The sequence below is a fragment of the Hyla sarda genome, chromosome 2 (assembly GCF_029499605.1).
Source record: "Hyla sarda isolate aHylSar1 chromosome 2, aHylSar1.hap1, whole genome shotgun sequence".
NCBI classification, from domain to species: Eukaryota; Metazoa; Chordata; class Amphibia; order Anura; family Hylidae; genus Hyla; species Hyla sarda.
In genome coordinates, this window is record NC_079190.1 from 464,110,390 (window position 1) to 464,129,701 (window position 19,312).

The 19,312-nt window shown below is 37.8% G+C and overlaps 1 protein-coding gene across 6 annotated transcripts in view; it reads left to right on the top strand.

Moving 5' to 3' along the window:
- NCAM2 (neural cell adhesion molecule 2) overlaps positions 1–19,312 on the top strand; it is a 501,839-nt gene that overhangs the window by 386,023 nt on the left and 96,504 nt on the right. For all 6 annotated transcript variants that reach the window (XM_056559430.1, XM_056559431.1, XM_056559433.1 and 3 more), the window contains 3 exons: positions 2,166–2,339; positions 4,512–4,631; positions 12,405–12,526. In XM_056559430.1, coding sequence (XP_056415405.1) covers positions 2,166–2,339; positions 4,512–4,631; positions 12,405–12,526 — 416 coding nt within the window. The remainder of the gene's footprint in view (positions 1–2,165; positions 2,340–4,511; positions 4,632–12,404; positions 12,527–19,312) is intronic.

The following is a 19,312-nucleotide window of genomic DNA, read 5'->3' on the forward strand; positions in this document are numbered from 1 at the left end:
CTGCGTTGTCTGCTCATCCGCCGCTACGAGCAGACACACAGGGACCTGCTAGTGGCTGCGTGCATACACAGTGAACTCACACACATTTTGGCCCCATCCCCTGTTCCCTGAGCTAGGCCGAGAGCGGGCACAATGTCAGAGTACAATGAGCATGTGCGCGGCAACTCACAGGTCCCTGTCTGTCTACTAAGATCAGTGGATTGCTGCTATGAACAGACAATACAGGCACAGCAGGAGGTACACTCTAGGGTCAGTTATCAACAGATCTGCAGTACAAAATAAATAAGCGGCGGATCCGTTTCCTGTGACCCTACCCTTAAAGGGGTACTCCTGTGGAAAACTTTTTTTTTTTTTTTAAATCAACTGGTGCCAGAAAGTTAAACAAATTTGTAAATTACTTCTATAAAATAATCTTAATCCTTCCAGTACTTAATAGCTGCTGAATACTACAGAGAAAATGATCTTCTTTTTGAAACACAGTGCTCTCTGCTGAATCACGAGCAAAGTGTTCTTTGCTGACCTCTCTGTCCCTTTTAGGAACTGACCAGAGCAGCATATGTTTGTTATTTGGATTTTCTCCTACTCAGGACAGTTCTTGAAATGGACAGATATGTCAGCAGAGAGCACTATGCTCGTGATGTAACCAGAGAGCTCTGTGTTCCAAAAAGAAAATAATTTCCTCTGTAGTATTCAGCAGCTTATAAGTACTGGAAGGATTAAAATTTTTACTAGAAGTAATTTACAAATCTGTTTAACTTTCTGGCACCAGTTGATAAAAAAAATATATATATATATATATATATATATATATATATATATATATATATTCCACCAGAGTACCCCTTTAATGTGATGTTGAATGTACTAACAAAGTGAATCTTCAAAAGATAATTCAGAATTCCGAACAAAAAATACAGACGTACAAGATAGTTACAAAAGTTAAAAAAAATAAACAATACAAAAATTTTTATTAAAATACATTCATAAATGTCTCAGGGCCCACATATCTGCCTTATTGGCATGATTCATACAAATTGGAACACTGTTAAAAATGCCTTTTTCCATTGTTCGTCTGTGTATTATAAAACTTGAGGTGAACTATGGCGAACTCTCACTTGCAGAAAGCGATTAAAATAGGTCTAACCTTTTGTTGGTAGAATACAACATAAGTCCTGTATTTGTATCACATTTTTCTTCCCTTTGGATCTTGGCACAGAAGACTGCAATCATTTCCGAGAGACGGGTCTTAAGGGAGCACTGAAGCTCTTCATGATGGTTTGCTCTTCATTCTGAAGCAGGTCATTTTATTGCTATGATCTTTAAAGAGTACCTATCAGTACAAAAGGTGCATTAGATGTACCATTGCCTGAAATACTGTGTCAAAAATTGGTGGCCGATGACATTTTCTAAACATTTTTAGAGTCTGCAGATACAAAATTGTGGTAAGTGAGAAAGAGGCTACTTTGCAATATGTCTTATTAGTTGAAAGTGTTATATGTTTATATAAACTACAGGTTTTTGTCAAATAAAATAAAATGATAGGCATGTTTTCATGGGGATATATAAGAATATCCATTAAAGGGGTACTCCTGTGGAAAACATTATTTTTTTAAAAATCAACTGGTGCCAGAAAGTTAAACAAATTTGTAAATGACTTTTATGAAAAAAATATTTACCCTTCCAGTACTTTTTATCAGCTGTATGCTACAGAGGAAATTATTTTCTTTTTGAATTTCTTTTTGTCTTGTTGACAGTGCTCTCTGCTGACACCTGATGCCTGTTTCAGGAACTGTCCAGAGCAGGAGAAAATCCCCATTACAAACCTATGCTGCTCTGGACAGTCCCTGACATGGACAGAGGTATCAGCAGAGAGCATTGTGGACAAGACAAAGAAGAAATTCAAAAAGAAAATAATTTCATCTGTAGAATACAGCTACTAAAAAGTACTGGAAGATTTTTTCATAGAAATAAATTACAAATCTGTTTAACTTTCTGGCACCAGTTGATTTAAAAAAAAATGTGTAGTAATAGTGTAGTCATAAATTAAAGTAGCAGAGCATAATCGATGGAGGACTGTTGTTCTATCCACTTCAGCCTCTTATTTTGTCATACACTGTCCATGTATACTTTGTATTTATAAACATAGATGTTTTTGTTTCCCATAGATGTACCTTCCAGTCCCCATGGTTTGCGAGTTATAGAACTGTCACAGACATATGCCAAAATCTTTTTCAATAAACCAGATTCACATGGTGGCGTCCCGATTCACCACTATCAAATGGATTTTAAAGAAGTCTCCTCAGATACTTGGAAAGTTGTCCATTCCCATGGAACACAAAGTGAGTAATCATGTCAACTGAGACATGTGATCATATTTTAATGTTATTTACTGTAATAGAGTATATCATCATTTTACTTTATAATTAGTTTACAGTAGCTATAATGTCATCTCTAACCAGAAACATGTGGCCTATGAGATTGGTCTTTGGTTAAATGTAGGGTTAAACTGCCAGGGTCGTAGTTGGAGTAGCTGTTATGAGGACCAGCAGCTAAGGAGCCTCGCTCTGCTATAGAAGAACCCTAAGAAATGTCAAGTGATTTATGATCAGAGAGTCGGGATTTTCCTAGAATTTATTTTGGGTTAGATTCAGTTGAACCAGCATTTGGATTTGATTCAGATTTTAAAGTACCCCGAAAAGTCATGTTGTATTATGCTATGAGATCTCCATGGGCTGTAACTTACTGTTAGAATATATAGGATAATAGTTAGTATTCCCAAAGTTAACCTAACCCCTAAAGCTTCTAAACACTAAAATTGTGGTAGCTATTTTTAAGGGAGTCACCTGAAACTAATATCAAAAGTTTCAGATTCAGATGGATCTAATTTTTTTGGGAAATGTAGAATTAATTTTTTTAGATCTAAATATATAGTCTGATTTGAGTGAAGTTATTCTTTTGGGCCCCATGATTATACTTTACATCTTATATCCCATCCTGGGCGATCTCTTTTACTAATTTTATAACCTTCATTTACATTTCTCAACTATCCAACTATCCATCCCTCTTACACTTACGTTTAAAATGTGTATATACATATATATATATATATATATATATATATATATATATATATATATATTTATTTGGCGCCAAATTTGCAAGCTAAGTACCTCATATTTTCAAAGTTTCATATCTTCATTTATTGCATTACAGCTGTATAGCTTTTCATGTTCTATCTATATACTCATGTTTTATCTATATACTCATGTTTCATCTATATCTTTGTGCTAGAAGTGTGCTGCTGTATTCTTCTGTTGCTATATATATATATATATATATATATATATATATATATATATATATATATATATATTATGTACATTACCTACTTCATACAGGTAAAATTTCAAGTGCAGGGAGAGAACCCTAATACAGGCAACAAAACATTCTGAAGGGGCCCACCACATTCAGCAATGCTATTAGGTGTTCATCTGTTATATTGGATGATCAGTATGATCTGTCACCATCAGCAGGAGAAGCAGAGCAGATTGATAAATAGTGTTATCAGGAAAATTTGTTATCTCAAGATTAAAAGTTATCCACTATCCATAGGATGATAAACTAGCTGATCAGTGGGGGTCTGACCTCTGGGACCAAAACTAATCACAAGAAAGGAGGTCAATTAACCCCCGAGTGAATAGAGAGGCAAAACACTCACTCAGTCAACTTTCCATTTACTATTTAACTTTCAGACATTGGTGAGCACTGAATTGGGCCACATTCAGAATTTTCAGAAAACTCAATATTATATTTCAGAAGTCACATAAACAGTGAATAGAGTGGTGACTGAACATGACTATTTCTGGCCCATTCACTTTGGAGGCATTTGACCTCCTTTTTCTTATTTGGTGAGGGTTGCAGAGGGCGGACCATCCCCTGTTTTGTGGATAGGCAATAACTTCTAATCCTGGGATGACTCATTTAATATAATTTGTATTTTATTCATTAAAATCTGTGCCTGTTCTGTGCCTAGGAGTCCAGTTGGTGGTCCAACTCTAACAGGTTTCAGGCTTATACAAAGAAAGATGTCAATCATTCAGTAAGACTGCTCACTGGACTCCTAAGCCCAGAATATTAAACAAGTTTTACTGAATATCTTCCCACAACACTACATATGAATTTTCTCAGTTCACTCTGCTTACTCACATGGCGCCAGTAGATTGGATTGCATTTTTTTGGTGACAGGTTCCCTTTAAAATAAATAACGTTTTTCTACAGCTCTGCATCTGTGAATTATTCTGTTTCCACACTAAAGTCTCCCAATAAGCTAACCATTTCCACTGGCAGATATCAAGTTTGTGTCACTGATCTCCTACAAGAATAGACAATAACAATTCATTCTGTTCTGTGAAAATGTAGGACAAGCAGATCTGACACCATTTGAATGTGATAATTATGAGATATTTTGTGCATTACATTTTAAATCTTTTTTATTTTCTTTTTTTTTGCAGCGATTGTTGTTCTGGCCAACTTGGAAGCCAACACAACATATGAAGTCAAGGTGGCTGCTGTTAATGGCAAAGGACAAGGAGAATACAGTAAAATAGAAATATTTCAAACTCTTCCTGTTCGTAAGTATGAAGCATGTTAACTATTTCTATTGAATTCTATGTATATTTAAGGAGGATTTTATTAGAAAAACATTGGCTTCTTTCTTCCAAAATCTCCCCCATACATGTCCATGGTTTATTGCAGCTTAACACTGGGGCTGAGTTTCAATACGACATACAACCTGTGGACAGGTATGGAGCTGTTTTTAAAAGTAAGAAGACATGCCTTATACTTTGTGAAACACCCAAAATGTATTAAATTATAATGTGTGTATTTCCGTGTTATATAGTTAATTTTTTTTTTACATTTTTAGAGGAACACTCTTGGAAAAACTGCTAATGCTCTGTAAGGCTGGGTTTACATACACCAGGTGTCCGGCACAGTGTGCACAGGAGGGAAGCTGATGCTAGAACTGATCCCATTCATTTGAATGGGACAGTTCACAATCATCCAGTGTGTAAATTTTGACAACGGGAAACGCAGAAACAATGGACTTCGGATGCCATACAACTGATGACAACTTGTCATCAGTTGTGGCATCAGTTGCGTCTAGATTTAGGCTAAGTTCACCAATGCAGGATGCCGAACATATGTGAACCCAGCCTTAGAAACTCTGAGGCCTTCATAGAACAGATGTATTTGTACTAAATTGAAGACAGATGAACCCTATTTACTTATTATGTTCCTTGCAAATATGAATTGTAAAGACAACTGGTTGCACCAGATCTTTGCTAGGGGTTCCACAGTAAGAGTAGTGTATCCGCAGCATATTTGACACAGCTGTGCTGCCATCAGTCGCAGATCAATGGCAAAGGGAGCTTTTTGCAGTGGCCAAGTAGCTCTGTGTGTCCACCCATAGTGCTGTTTTTCCCGCCAGCACTCACAAGCTGAGAAACAGAGCTACCCGGCCGCAGTAGGGAGCTCGCTCTGTAGTCGCTCTATGACTTTTGGGAGAGCATTCGCAGAGTCAGATATTCTGCAGATGCACTGTGTGTGACCTTACTCTAAAAGAGGTAAATCCATATGACCATAACATTTTTATTTGTAAATAATTTTTTAATCCATGTAATACCCCCACCCACACTTCCAAATTATGGACTATCTTGTGTTGGTCCATTACATAAAATCCCCCCCCAAAAATTTGAATCTGTATTTAAAGCATAACAAAATTACTGGTCCAGTAAGTAGAATACTTATTCAAGGCGTCTTATATGTAAAAGAGAACAAATTTGATGTTTTTTAAGAAAAATTTACCTATATCCTTGTACTGTTCTTTTCCCCCATGGATATGATCACTTCCCAGTTTTTCTGAATTGCGACCTTGCTTTTGCCAGGCAACAGAACACACACTTTCGCACAATCCCCCTTGCTTGCACGCACAGTAGATACTAACAAGAAGCGTTAAGCGAGCTTTCACTGGGCACACCAATCTTTCATAAAGTGTTTGATTCGTAGTTGCTGCACAACTTTACCCTTCTGCAACAGTAAACCAGCGAATCCAGTCCAGCAATGAAGGAGTTAATTAGTGCTAACCATCTTGTCGCTGGTCTTGGCCTCTTTTTGTGTAGCCCCACCTGTTGTGATGACATCATGAGGGATGGAGCTGCACAATAAAGACCAGAGATGAGATGGTTGTTAAATGTATGCACCCCCCCCCAAAAGGAGTTAACTAGCACTGCAGCTCTGATTAAAACTTTCCTTGCTGGGCTGAGCTGTACTCAACCAAGAGTGTATCCCCCTGCTAAGCAGTACTCGGCACTGACCCTTGACTGTCTAGGGCAGTGTTTCCCAACTAGGGTGCCTCCAGCTCTTGCAAAACAACAACTCCCAGCATGCCCGGACTGTGAAAGGCTGTTCAGGCATACTAGGAGTTGTAGTTTCGCAACGGCTGGAGGCACCCTAGTTGGAAAACACTGGTCTAGGGCAGTATATGAGAGTGATTCCAAGATGGCTATTAAGAATATCTTTCCATTCTGACTAATAGAAAATCGCTTAAATAAGAAAGACATTGATTTTCTGACAGCTCAACAAAATGGACTTGCTATATTAAAAGTCATTTTCAATAAGATCAGATTCACATTGCACCAAGTGATTGTTTTCTTACATGTAATCCACAAATTCAGTAGGGAAATTGCAAAAACTATGTCAACAACAACAATAAATACATAATGACAATATGTTGAATTGGCTTTTTTGATAACAATAGAATAATAATTGTTCCCAAAAATGATGAACCATTTGGTGAATGTATTAATCCTTTTGCCTGATTTGCTAATTTGCTACAATCACCAATTTGCATATTCACCAGTCTATAGAATACAGTGAGATAATTGATTTGCAAATTATTCAAATAAAGGCCAATTTCTCTTCTGCCAAAATAGTTTTGTCTAATTTCTCAATGGCTGAAAATTCATCACAAACCAATCCACAAATTGACATAACAGGTGAACAAATGCCCTAATCTCTTAAATTTATCATGATACAGATGCCCCCCCCCCCCCCCCATGGCAAGAAATTCGATCATCATTAGTTCTTCAGTGACAGTGTTGTTTTATTGATTATTCGTGATTTTCTGATAACTGTACACATTAATGTACAGCTGTTCCAACATTCAGTCAATTTCTTTTTTTAGTAAATACCTATATTCATCAAAGTTGGATGTAAAGTTGGGTAGGTATCCTGAGCTCACTGACAGCCTCTATCAATGCCTACTTGGCAGTCTGTCCTAAGCAACAGACATTGAATTGGATGATGGTCCCTATCCTGGAAACTAGCAAGGGGTAGCAATGTCAAAACAATAAAGTAAAAATTAGTACTGTGGCCAGGGTACAGGTTAGGACACAAATTGTTAACCAAAGCAAAAAGATGGAAACAAAACACAGGCAATTTCCAAACTGACAAACACAAATAGAGAGTAGTCAAATTAGCCAGGTCAATACCGGTGATAGTGTAACAGTACAGACACGCTAAGAGAGGGGGTTGTCAAAGTCAAGCCAAAGGTCAGGAGAACTGGGAAACAGGATAATACATGCAGGTAGGGAGCTAGTTCTCCCCAGTGGATCACTTGTAAAGGGTGTTTCAACACAGCCTGTTACGTTTCTTACTGTTTTGAGGAGGTTGGATATGTCACCAGGTCTGGTTCTGTATTGTGATTGTTGTCTGCAGGCAAAGCTGATGTTACAGCTACATGATCCAGCCACTGGCTATAACATTGATTGCAATACACGATCAGCTCCATGCTCACCATGTCCCCATGCTCTATAGAAGTGAGCCACTGAGGAGTAAGCATTAAAATAACTTTTTATGTCTTGAGACAACCTCTTTAAAGTGGTACTCAGGAGAACTGAACAGGGGATCAGTGTCTAATAATGGGGAGTCCAAATGCTGGGACCCCCTGCGATTTTGTGTACATGGCCTATTCTACTTACCTGTCCTTGACTTGCTCTGGCCCCCACCTTTCAAAATGAGTGAAAATGACAACCTGCTCATCCAATCACCAACTGAGGCTGGACATCACTGTGGCAGGTGATTGCCTAAGTGGGCCGTCAGTAGCACTCATTTCAAAAGGTGGGGTGCTCTGGAATGCACCACCCACTATCAAACATTTATCTTGTGGATGTTAGATAAGTTCACTTCCCCGGACTATCACTTTAAGTAAGTAAAATGCTTCCAGTGCTCTCACTGTAATCTACTGGAGTACTAAAAAATGCTTATACTTGTGTGAAAAACATGCTCACCCAAAAGATATCCTAAATTGTTCCTGAAAATTAGCTCCAAAAACAAGGCAACTTTAGAAATGCCACTAAAATACACATAGTTTTCTTTCTTCTATTTTGTATGAAGTAAATCTAGCCTTAGAAAATATGCTTCAGTTGCTTGTGAATATATTTACTTACCCAGAAATGAATTGGGGTTTACTTCTTTCAAAGGAGAGCTTGCTGCAAGCTTTATCTTGTTTACTCGTCTTCAACATTTACTCTAACAGTAAGGAAAACCTACAAAAATCTAATCAAAAACTTGGCTGCACATCAAATTACCTAAGGTGCAATGTTCCTGGACAAATATCACGTCACACCAAAGCCTGGAGGCACTGAATGGAAGGTACAAGAACTGGAGCTCGGGTTCTGCATCATCAATGACTACTCATTTTGCAGACAGTAACACTTTTAGGATTCTACACAATGAAAACACTTTATTAATTAGACAGGCTACTAGTAGCCTGTCTAATTAAGGTAGCTTTTAGTATTCCGTTAGTTCATCTCATTGAATGGAGGTCATTTGTCCCCCGATTATGAGTGGCCAGCACTTCATTTTTATGTGGCTTTAGAACATTAGAGGGTGCTAAGCTTGGCTATGTTCAGAAGCCTCATAGAGAATGATTAAAGTGATCTGGTGGTGCATGCATGTTCCTGATCTATTCTTTCAGGAGACAATTGTCCTTCATTCTCGTGATCAATAGAAATTCAAATGGGTATAGCCTTACTGGTCAGACAGTTATCCCCCCTGTAAGTAATCCCTCATACACAACTCCAAAGATCTTGTAAATAGTGATATGGGACCTAATTTCTCTAAATTATGGTCTCCACTTTCCCTTACCAATTCACTTTTTAGATGCATTAGTTGTGATTTATACTGTAGACCACAAGTATGCACTTCTTTAAACCTGTATATGTAAAGAGAGGGAACAATAGTATTACACATAGATCAATTGTGCCTTTACAGATGTATCAATGCACCTGGTGAGGACTTGTGTGTTGACTACTGGAGGCTGCAGAAGGTGGACCCAGATATTGGCAGACCAAAGAACATCAGGGGGCACTATCACTAACATCTCTGAAAAGGGGGCATGTCCCGACTTTTTTCCCCAAAAAAAAATCCCAACATATTTACTAAGGTTGTCACAGAAAATGTGGTGGATTTGAGCTAAGGAAAACCCCACAGCTCAGAGCATGTGTAAAAAAAGCAAAACGTAGGCAACAGTGCAAAGTGTACAGAAACCTTAGTAAATACTGTGAAAAAATATCTGTTGGGGGAACAAACATCCACAAAGAAAACTTCACTCCACTCTTAGTAAATCAGGGCCAATATTTTTTTTGGTGAGATGAGCCCTTTAAGAAAAGTTTTGTATTATTAAGTAACTGTACTTCTTAGAAACATATCTGTGTGGAATTATTTAAATTCTGCTGATAAAAAGAAAAATAAAGGACAGCTTTGTGTAGGTTTTTGTCCTAGCTGACCACTTTGTAATTTCAGCAGAGTGGAGACGTGGCTAATTACGGTCCGTCTGCTGCTATACACCGCGCGCTCACATACAGGCCATTGCTTAACATAAAGCTTTCGGACTCTGATAATGGAGGCCATAATTCAAAGAAATTGAGCACAAAACTAAACACCTTTTTGCAATAATTGGATCAATTAAATTCTAGTATTAAGAAGTGGAACATAACCTTGGATTTCCTTGACTTTTGCAGCTTTAGCTGATAGGAATTTTTTTTTATTAAGAGTCAGCTGAGAATTTGCATAAATGTAACATTTACAGCTTAACCTTGCAGTCAATGGCATATTCACAAGGTTTACTCATAGATGTAAGCTTATTATTGCAGAGCAGAGCAAACAATATTTTGAGTTTAAATGAGCTGTACAAAAAAACAGGTTGGATTTTAATCAGTAAACAGAATCACCCTGGTAGTTGGGTTGTGTCTAGAATTTTAGCTCATATGCAATCAAGTGAATATAATAATAATAATAATATTAATTGTATGTAAATAGTGCCAACACATTTCGTAGAAATTTACAATTTGGGGGTACAAATAAAGACAAATATCAGACATTACAATATTACATACTAAATATTCAGACATGAGTGATTACCTTGCTAGTGAGAGCTTACAGACTATGAGGAATGGGGCTGAGACATAAAGAGCTTTATTGATACAATGGTCCAGCCATGTTAAATAGGGAAGGTTACATACAGGAGAGTAAACCAGTCACTAGATAATCTTCGAAAGTGAATGAGGCTGAACTGTGATCCCAGACAGAAACAAATAACTAGGGTGATGCTGTTTCTAAAAAAAAAAAAAAACACTAATTTTTGTAATCTTATACAGCTTGGGGTTGTTGGGTGTTGTGGCTGTTGTGTGGGAGGGAGGAAAGTGACCTCACACTTACAAACAAGGTACCATGGGATGTTTAGTTTGAGGAAACAAACTCCAACAGGAAATACTCAGTGCTATGGTAATCTCACAACATAGCCATTTAGCCCTAACACAAGCACAGAACCTTCCTAAACATGTTCATTACTGTCTGGCAGGTACATAATAAAATCCCCTTATAGTGGATAACCCCTTTAATTAAATGTGATTTAAGCCAAATATTTTTTCTAAAACCTATATATCAATGTATTTAGCTCCTCGGATACAATGATGCAGGCAGATCAGATTCTTTAGCTTGTTCAACAGATCACATTCTGCCATACACATTAGAGAGATGTAACTTAATAGTTCAAACTAGTGTCCTTACATTTTTTCCAGAGAATAATCTTTTTGGAGAGTGTCTCCAGTTTCCATTAACTTTTAAGGGGTTATTCATCAATAAAAAAAAAGAGTACATTTATTTTACAAAATGCTTCCCGTCTGTCTCCAGGTTGGGTGTGGTATTACAACTCGGCTCCATTCACTTCAATGTAACTGAGCTGTAGAACCACACCCAACCTGGAGACTGATGGTGGGTGTTTTTTGAAATAAATTAGCTTTTTTTTTTTTTCTATTCTTGGATAGCCACTTTATTCTAATGTGTATGTTCACCTTATGTTATAAAAAGTATAGGATTTGCTAAAGTATGGAGGATAAGTCAGATTTATCTGTCCTTTTCTGCCCTTTTCTGTCCTTTTCTGTTTCTGTATCTGTCCTTTTCCCCTATAATAATAAACTTATTTAGGCCTTGTCATCTCATAGATGTTCAGCAGTATTGAAATTAGACAGCTGGCCATACATTTTCACTTTAGTGATCACAGTAGTGCCATTGTCTTCAAACTGTGGACCTCCAGATGGGGCAAAACTACAACTCCCAGAATTCTGGGAGTTTTAGTTTTGCAACATCGGGAGATCCACAGTTTTTGACCACCACTGCTGTAGGGGAATTTCATGTCATTTATTCAAATGAATGGCTTACCAAGCACGCAAGTCTTGCATAGAGGACTGTTCAGCCAGGGCCAGCTCTGCCTATAGGCAAAATAGGCAGCCGCCTAGAGCACCCTCCTGATGGGGGGGGCGCTGCTCTGCCTGTTGCAAGAAAGTTAGAAAACCAGCATCTGACCCACTCGCTCAGCCAGCAGCATGAGAAGGAAGTTTGTTAAAATGTGTCATCCCAGTAGTAAGCTACTTACATGAGGAGGAGGCTTGTTACAGTGTGTCACTCCAGAAGTAAGGCGGGGCATGTCAAAGGGCGGGCCAATGGGCAGAGTCAGGGGGGGAGACAAAATTAGCTTCTCCACCAAACGCTAAAATGCCTCCAGTAAAAAGAAGGTCAAATGTAATAAATAATATACAACAATAGATTGATTTGTTTAAAACTCTGCAGAAACCAGACAGCTCGGCAAAAGTGTAATCCTCTGCCATCCATGAACCATCAGCCCATAGGTAAAAAAAAAAAAAAAAAAAAAATATATATATATATATATATATATATATAATATTTATTTTATTTTATTTTTTTTACTGTATTTTGCTATTAATGAAAAGTCCTCATCAATACCAAAAGTTAACGCAACTGGATGTATTTGTGCATTTTTTTAGGTGAGCCGAGTCCTCCATCTATTCATGGACAACCAGGTGCAGGCAAGACCTTTAAGCTAAGCATCATAAAGCAAGATGATGGGGGTGCCCCAATATTAAATTATGTAGTCAAATACAGAAGTGTGAGTATTTACCATTCACTGTGCTTTTATTTTTAATTTCATTTATTGAAACAATGTTAAAGAAAATGTTTACTATTGAATGCAAATACAGTTTTGTATTTTGGATAGATTAATTTCTTATTAGTATCTTATATCTATATAGATATTTATTTACATATTGCAAATCGAGAAATGGGTAAAATGTTTGATTAAAATTTTTATTAATGGAGAGGATTTTATATCATTTAAAAAAAACATTTTTATTTAAAAAATGTTAAGAGAATACTGTAAGAAGTATTGTGAGCATTGAGTGCAATTCTGTGTCTTTTTTTATCTTTCTTTGTCTGGGAGGACTACAGGTGGAGAGTGGATGGAGTAGTCAATTAATTAGCAGCTGATAAATTGCAGCTGTTGCAGCCAGCTATCCTTTGCATTCACTTCCAGGCAAAGGAAGAGAGAGGTTGTGCCTGGTGACTATAATAGAAAGTATACTAAGTGATTGTTTGAGCTAGTGATTGTGTGTCTGTATGCAAGTGTGTGAAGTATACAAGTGAGTGTAAGTATAAAAGTGAGAGGGACTTAAAATGAAGGGAGTTTAAATATTTGATTTTTTTTTTTTACTGTTAATTTTTGCAATCCCCAAATCTAGTATGGCCTCCATGTTGGAAATGGCAGACCAGTGTGCATCTTGCACAATGTATGCAATCCTTGAACAGCAGTTTGAGGTTGCATATTGTTGTGTGAGTTGTTCATTTGGAAGCCCAGATCCTGGATCTAGAGGAGCAACTGGCAACACTGAGATGCATTGACAACTTGGAGAGGAGTCTCTTGCTCACTGAGCAAGTACCCTCTGGGTTAGAGGTGCAAGAAAGTCAGGCAGCTAGCTGGGTTACAGTTAGAAAATGGGGTAGAGGGAAAAGTGTCAGACAGGCTAGTCCTGAACTGGCACACCCCAACAAGTTTGCCTGGTTGGCAGATGAGGGGGATGCCATTTCAGAGCTAGCAGTACTGCAGCAGGACTCTGCCTCTGACAGCCAGGGGGTGTCTGCTCCAGTAAGGAGGGATGGAGGAATGCAGGACAGTCTGAGGAGAATTATGACATAGTGGGTATAACAGACACTTGGAGGGGTGATAGCTGTGACTGGGCGGTCAACACACAGGGTTATAGTCTATTCAGGAAGGATCGGACAAAACAGAAAGGGGGAGGAGTTTGTCTTTATGTGAAATCGAGTCTGAAGGCAGCACTGCGGGAGGATATATGGGAGGTGAACGATAATGTGGAGTTATTATGGGTAGAAATTTATGGAGATGAAAATAAAAAAAATACTAATATGGGTTTGCTATAAGCCACCAAACATAATGGAAGAGGCAGAAGATCAATTACTGAGGCAAATAAACAAGGCAGCAAATCAGAATGAGGTGATAATAATAGGGGACTTTAACTATCCTGATATCAACTGGGAGACTGAGGCGGTGCCCTACTAGACTTAAAGGAGTAATCTGGTGCGCACTTTAACAGACCTTATATAGTAACTAATGTGCAAGTAGAAGGACACCTAGGAAATAGTGATCATAATATACCGTAATACACTATAACTTGTTCTTCAATAAGGGAATCTCTCGAGGGCCCACAAAAACAACAAACTTTAGTAAAGCAAAGTTTGATCAACTCAGAGAAGCCCTTAACAATATCAAATGGGTTAATGTCCTCAAAAACATGAATACTGACACTAAATGGGAGACTTTTAAAAATATCTAAAATTCTCACTGTAAAATGTATATACCTTATGGGAATAAAAGGGTCAAAATTAAAGAAAACCAATATGCATGAATAAAAATGTTAAGGGGCAATAAATGACAAAAATAAAGTTTAAAAACTGCTAAAACAGGATGGCAGTGAAGAACCATTAAAGGGGCTAATCCAGGATTTTCTTTTATTTGACTATGCTACAGGGGCTGTAAAGTTAGTGTAGTTCATAACATAGTGTCTGGACCTGTGTGTGACGGTCTTCTCACAATTCTTCTGGGATTTTCACTCCAATATGTATTTTTAACAGCATACAAAATGACTGTTGTCTCCAAGGTTGCAATACAGCCGAGAACTGACTCCCTAGTCAGCTGATGACAGGCAGCTTGTCTGCTTCAATGGGTGGAGCGATCGCTTGGTGGGAGAGAGATCAATCTGCAACTAATGCAACAGCTGTGGGCACCCTGATTGAAAACCACAGGTCTTTTGAATGGATGCAGCTCATTTATGTTTCAATTGGTGGGGTGGCTGATGTGTGGGAGGGAGGGAAATGGAAGTATGGGATTTTTTGTTAAAAAAAAAAAAAAAAATAACTAAAACAGGAAATATCAGTTCACAAAAAGCTAGCCACAGCATTATGGTAATCTCACAACATAGCCATTTAGCCCCAAGACAAGCACAGATCCTTCCTAAGCATGTCCATTACTGTCTGCCAGGTAAGTACTAAAATCACATTATGGTTGATAACCCCTTTAAAAAGCTAAAGAGAAAAATGTTAAATATGTAAAAAACTGATAAGGGCCACAAAAAGAGAGACAGAAAGACTTGCCAAAGAGAGTAAAACTAACCCCAATTTTTTTTTAAATTATATAAATAGCAAAAAGGTTAAAAATTGAAGTTTTGGACCTTTAAAAAATGATGAGGAAGAAATTATAAACGATAATCAGGAAAAAGCAAATATATTAAACAAATTCTTCTCCACTTCTCCACACGGAGGAAATTGAATTGCCAGGTGAAATACAGCGAGATAAGGTAAACTCCCCAGTACAGTGCCGCCTACAAAAAATCTAAATAGACAAATCACCAGGTCCAGATGACCTTCACCCTTGTATTCTAAAGGAATTAAAGGGGTATTCCAGGAAAAAACTTTTTTTTATATATCAACTTGCTCCAGAAAGTTAAACAAATTTGTAAATTACATCTATTAAAAAAATCTTAATCCTTTCAATAATTATAAGATGCTGAAGTTGAGTTATTGTTTTCTGTCTGACAACAGTGCTCTCTGCTGACATCTCTGCTTGTCTTGGGAACTGCACAGAGTGAGTAGAAGAGGTTTGCTATGGGGATTTGTTTTTAAACTGGGCGGTTCCCAAGACACGTGTCATCAGAGAGCACTTAGACAGAAAAAACAGCTATTTAGCAGCTCATAAGTACTGAAAGAATTAAGATTTTTTAAAAGAAGTAATTTACAAATCTGTTTAACTTTCTGGAGCCAGTTGATATATGAAAAAAGTTTTTTTCTGGATAACCCCTTTAAGTAATATTCATGTACTCTATAGTGACAGGGTCTGTTCCCCAGGACTGGCACATAGCAAATGTGGTGCCAATATTTAAAAAGGGGTCAACAAGTGACCCCGGGAATTATAGGCCTGTTAGTTTAACCTCTGTTGTATGTAAATTGTTTGAGAGTTTTCTAAGGGATGCTATTTTGGAGTATCTTGATAAAAATAAATGTATGACTCCATATCAGCATGGCTTTAACCTGATCAGCTTTTATGAGGAGGTGAGCTCCAGACTGGACCAGGGGGAATCGCTGGATGTCGTATATCTGGATTAAAAAAAAAAGAAAACATTTGACACGGTGCCGCATAAAAGATTGTTGCATAAAATGAGAAAGATTGGGCTGGGGGAGAATGTGTGTAAGCGGGTAAGTAACTGGCATAGTGATAGGAAACAGAGGGGGGTTATTAATGGTGCTTATTCTGATTGGGTGACTGTTACTAGTAGGGTACCACAGGCGTCAGTCTTTGGTCCTGTTCTATTTAATATATTCATTAATGACCTTGTAGATAGGTTAAATAGTAAAGTAGCAATCTTTGAAGATTATACTAAGCTCTGTAAAGCGGTAAATACAATAGAGGACAGTGCACTGTTACAAATGGATCTGGATAGGTTGGAAGTTTGGGCTGGGAAGTGGCAGATGAGGTTCAACACTAATAAATGTAAGGTAATGCACATGGAGAAGAAAAATCCGGGCTGGGACTATGTATTAAATGGGAGAACACTAGGGACGACTGATGTGGGAAAGGATTTGGGAGTCTTAGTTAACAGTAAATTTAGCTGTAGTGACCAGTGTCGGGCCGCTGCTGCTAATGCAAATTAAATCATGGGATGCATCAATAGGGGCATAGATGCTCACAACAAGGAAATAATTCTACTGCTGTGCAAATCACTAGTCAGACCACACATAGAATACTGTGTACAGTATGGGGCCCCAGTGGACAAGAAATAAATAGTGGAGCTGGAGAGGGTTCAAAGACGGGCAACCAGAGTAATACGGGGTATAGGAGGACTACAGTACCCAGAAAGATTATCAGAATTAGGGTTATTTAGTTTAGAAAAAAAGAAGGCTTAGGGGTGAAACTAAGAACTATGTATAAATATATCAGGAGACTGTAGAGAGATCTCTCCCATGATCTATTTGTACCCAGATCTGTATCTATAACAAGGGGGCATCCTCTACGTCTAGCGGAAAGAAGGTTTCTACACCAGCACAGATGGGGATTCATTACTTTAAGAGCAGTGAGACTGTGGAATTCTCTGCCTGAGGAGGTGGTCATGGTGAACTCTATAAAATAATTTTAAAGGGGTCTGGATGCATTTTTGGAGAATAATAACATTACAGGTTATGGATTCTAGATCTATATCAACTCAGTAGGGACTTATTAGGGTTATAGGTTGAAATTGATGGACTCTGGTCTTTTTTTGACCTTATGAACTATGTTACTATGTTACCCCATGGGGGGGCCCGTAGTCCACCATAGTGGACTTAAATATGCAAGCAATGGATTGCTATTGCATAGCATTGTAATGGGATATCAGTGCTCTGCTGATACAGCCTGGTTCTGCCAGGCTGTATCACAGGAGCAACAATCCAGTGGCAGGAGGATAGGCAAGATACCTCTGCCAACCATTTTTACTCAAATCCCCACAAAAGTGCTGTGTGATGAGCACCCCAAACCATGCATTTTTTATTTAGACACCATGATGGACATTGATTACGGCATCTAAAGAGTTAATGACGGCAGTGGCAGGATCGCCGCTGCCAATCATTAGTGGTGAGTGCCCGGCTATTGATTGTAGCTGTCACTTACCATCTATGAAGTGTCATAGACTCTAAATGTGCATCCACGCCCTGTGTCATCAACATGTTAAACATTTAACCTAATAATTATACAGTATGTAGTGATCTCCTCAGCTCCCCCTAATGGTAACTGCAGGTTTCTAGCATGTTATCTTCTTTTAAATCTATGTTTGTGTAGTGGACAACACATTTAAGTTTTGTCCACAGTATATATATATATATATATATATATATATATATATATATATATATAGCAAAATCATCGGTAGTTGCAGTATCTTGTAATACCTTTTTTATTGGACTAACAAGATAATTTTTTTGCATCATTGGACTAATTTGGCTACTTCTAACTAATATATATATATATATATATATATATATATATATATATTATATAGATTGAGAATTTAATAAGCATAGAGTTTTGGATCATAAAATGACATGATAAAAAGTGGAGAATCACTTTAAAAAGCCTGTAATCTGTCATTCTTGTCTATCATTTCCCATGTATATTTATCTGCATACAGGGTAGAAAGATTTAAAAAGGTTATCCGTGATTAGAAAAACAGACCAAAAACAGCACTATATCTGTCCTCAGGTTGTAGGTGGTATTGTAGCTCAGTTCCATTGACGTGAATGGAGCCAAAATGTAATACCACACACAACCTGAGGACACGGGGGGTGTCTTTTTAGCAAACATGTACTTTGTGTTTCTATCTTGGATATCCCCTTTAACTCCAATTCCAAAATCCGCTGCAGTTAACTTTGCGGAGTATTGTAATGAGACTGGAGGAACAGTTGCCCTTGTTTCATGGTAAGTGAATTAGATGAGATTATAATGATACACTAGATGAACATGAATTCATTTTCCGTTTACAAAGTGAAACAAATAGCATTAATTCTGAAATGTTCTACTTTACAATTCATTCATTTGTCAAAACGTTATATTTATTCCATTGTGTTCACAAAATCTACATGTCAAATGAATTCACATCTCCTCCAAAAATGGAAATTCTACCTGTGTGTGCAGTGCTAGAACAGTGAGAGGTAAAAGAATGCAATTAATTTCATTTATAGCATACCTATCCTCTCCCCCAAATAATAAAAAACTGTTATTTGTTTACCCAGGACCTCAACCTGATCATGTTCATCTAAGTTTTATGTGTTTAGCCCCTATATTTCTAATAAAAATAGCTTACATCAGTTGCAGTCTGGATTCTCATCATCTCACAGGCAGGGGGCGTGTCCCTCTTCTGCCCTCACTCTACATGACTGAACTTCCTCCCTCACTGTGTGGAGAAGCCTGGCAGTAGTCCCCAACACACAATATCTTATGCAATATGAAAGGGGAGCAGAGAATAATATATATAATCATCTGCTCCTCTTACATGTTGCATGAGATAATATGTGTAGGGGACTACAAATCCCAGCCAGTCGTGCGGTGACTCTGACTGGGAGAGTGGTGTATACATGTGTATATATATATATATATATATATATATATATATATATATATATATATGTGATCAGTATTTTCCTCGGGGAGATGACGCCACTCCTGACGAGAGACAGAGATTTAAGTAGGCCATTTGCACTCCGCGGGCACCTGGGTGAAAAATATTCAAATGATCTCACCACACCCCCCTATACAGGTAGTGTGTCCTGCAACCTTCAGTTGACTTCAGTTAAGAAGTCT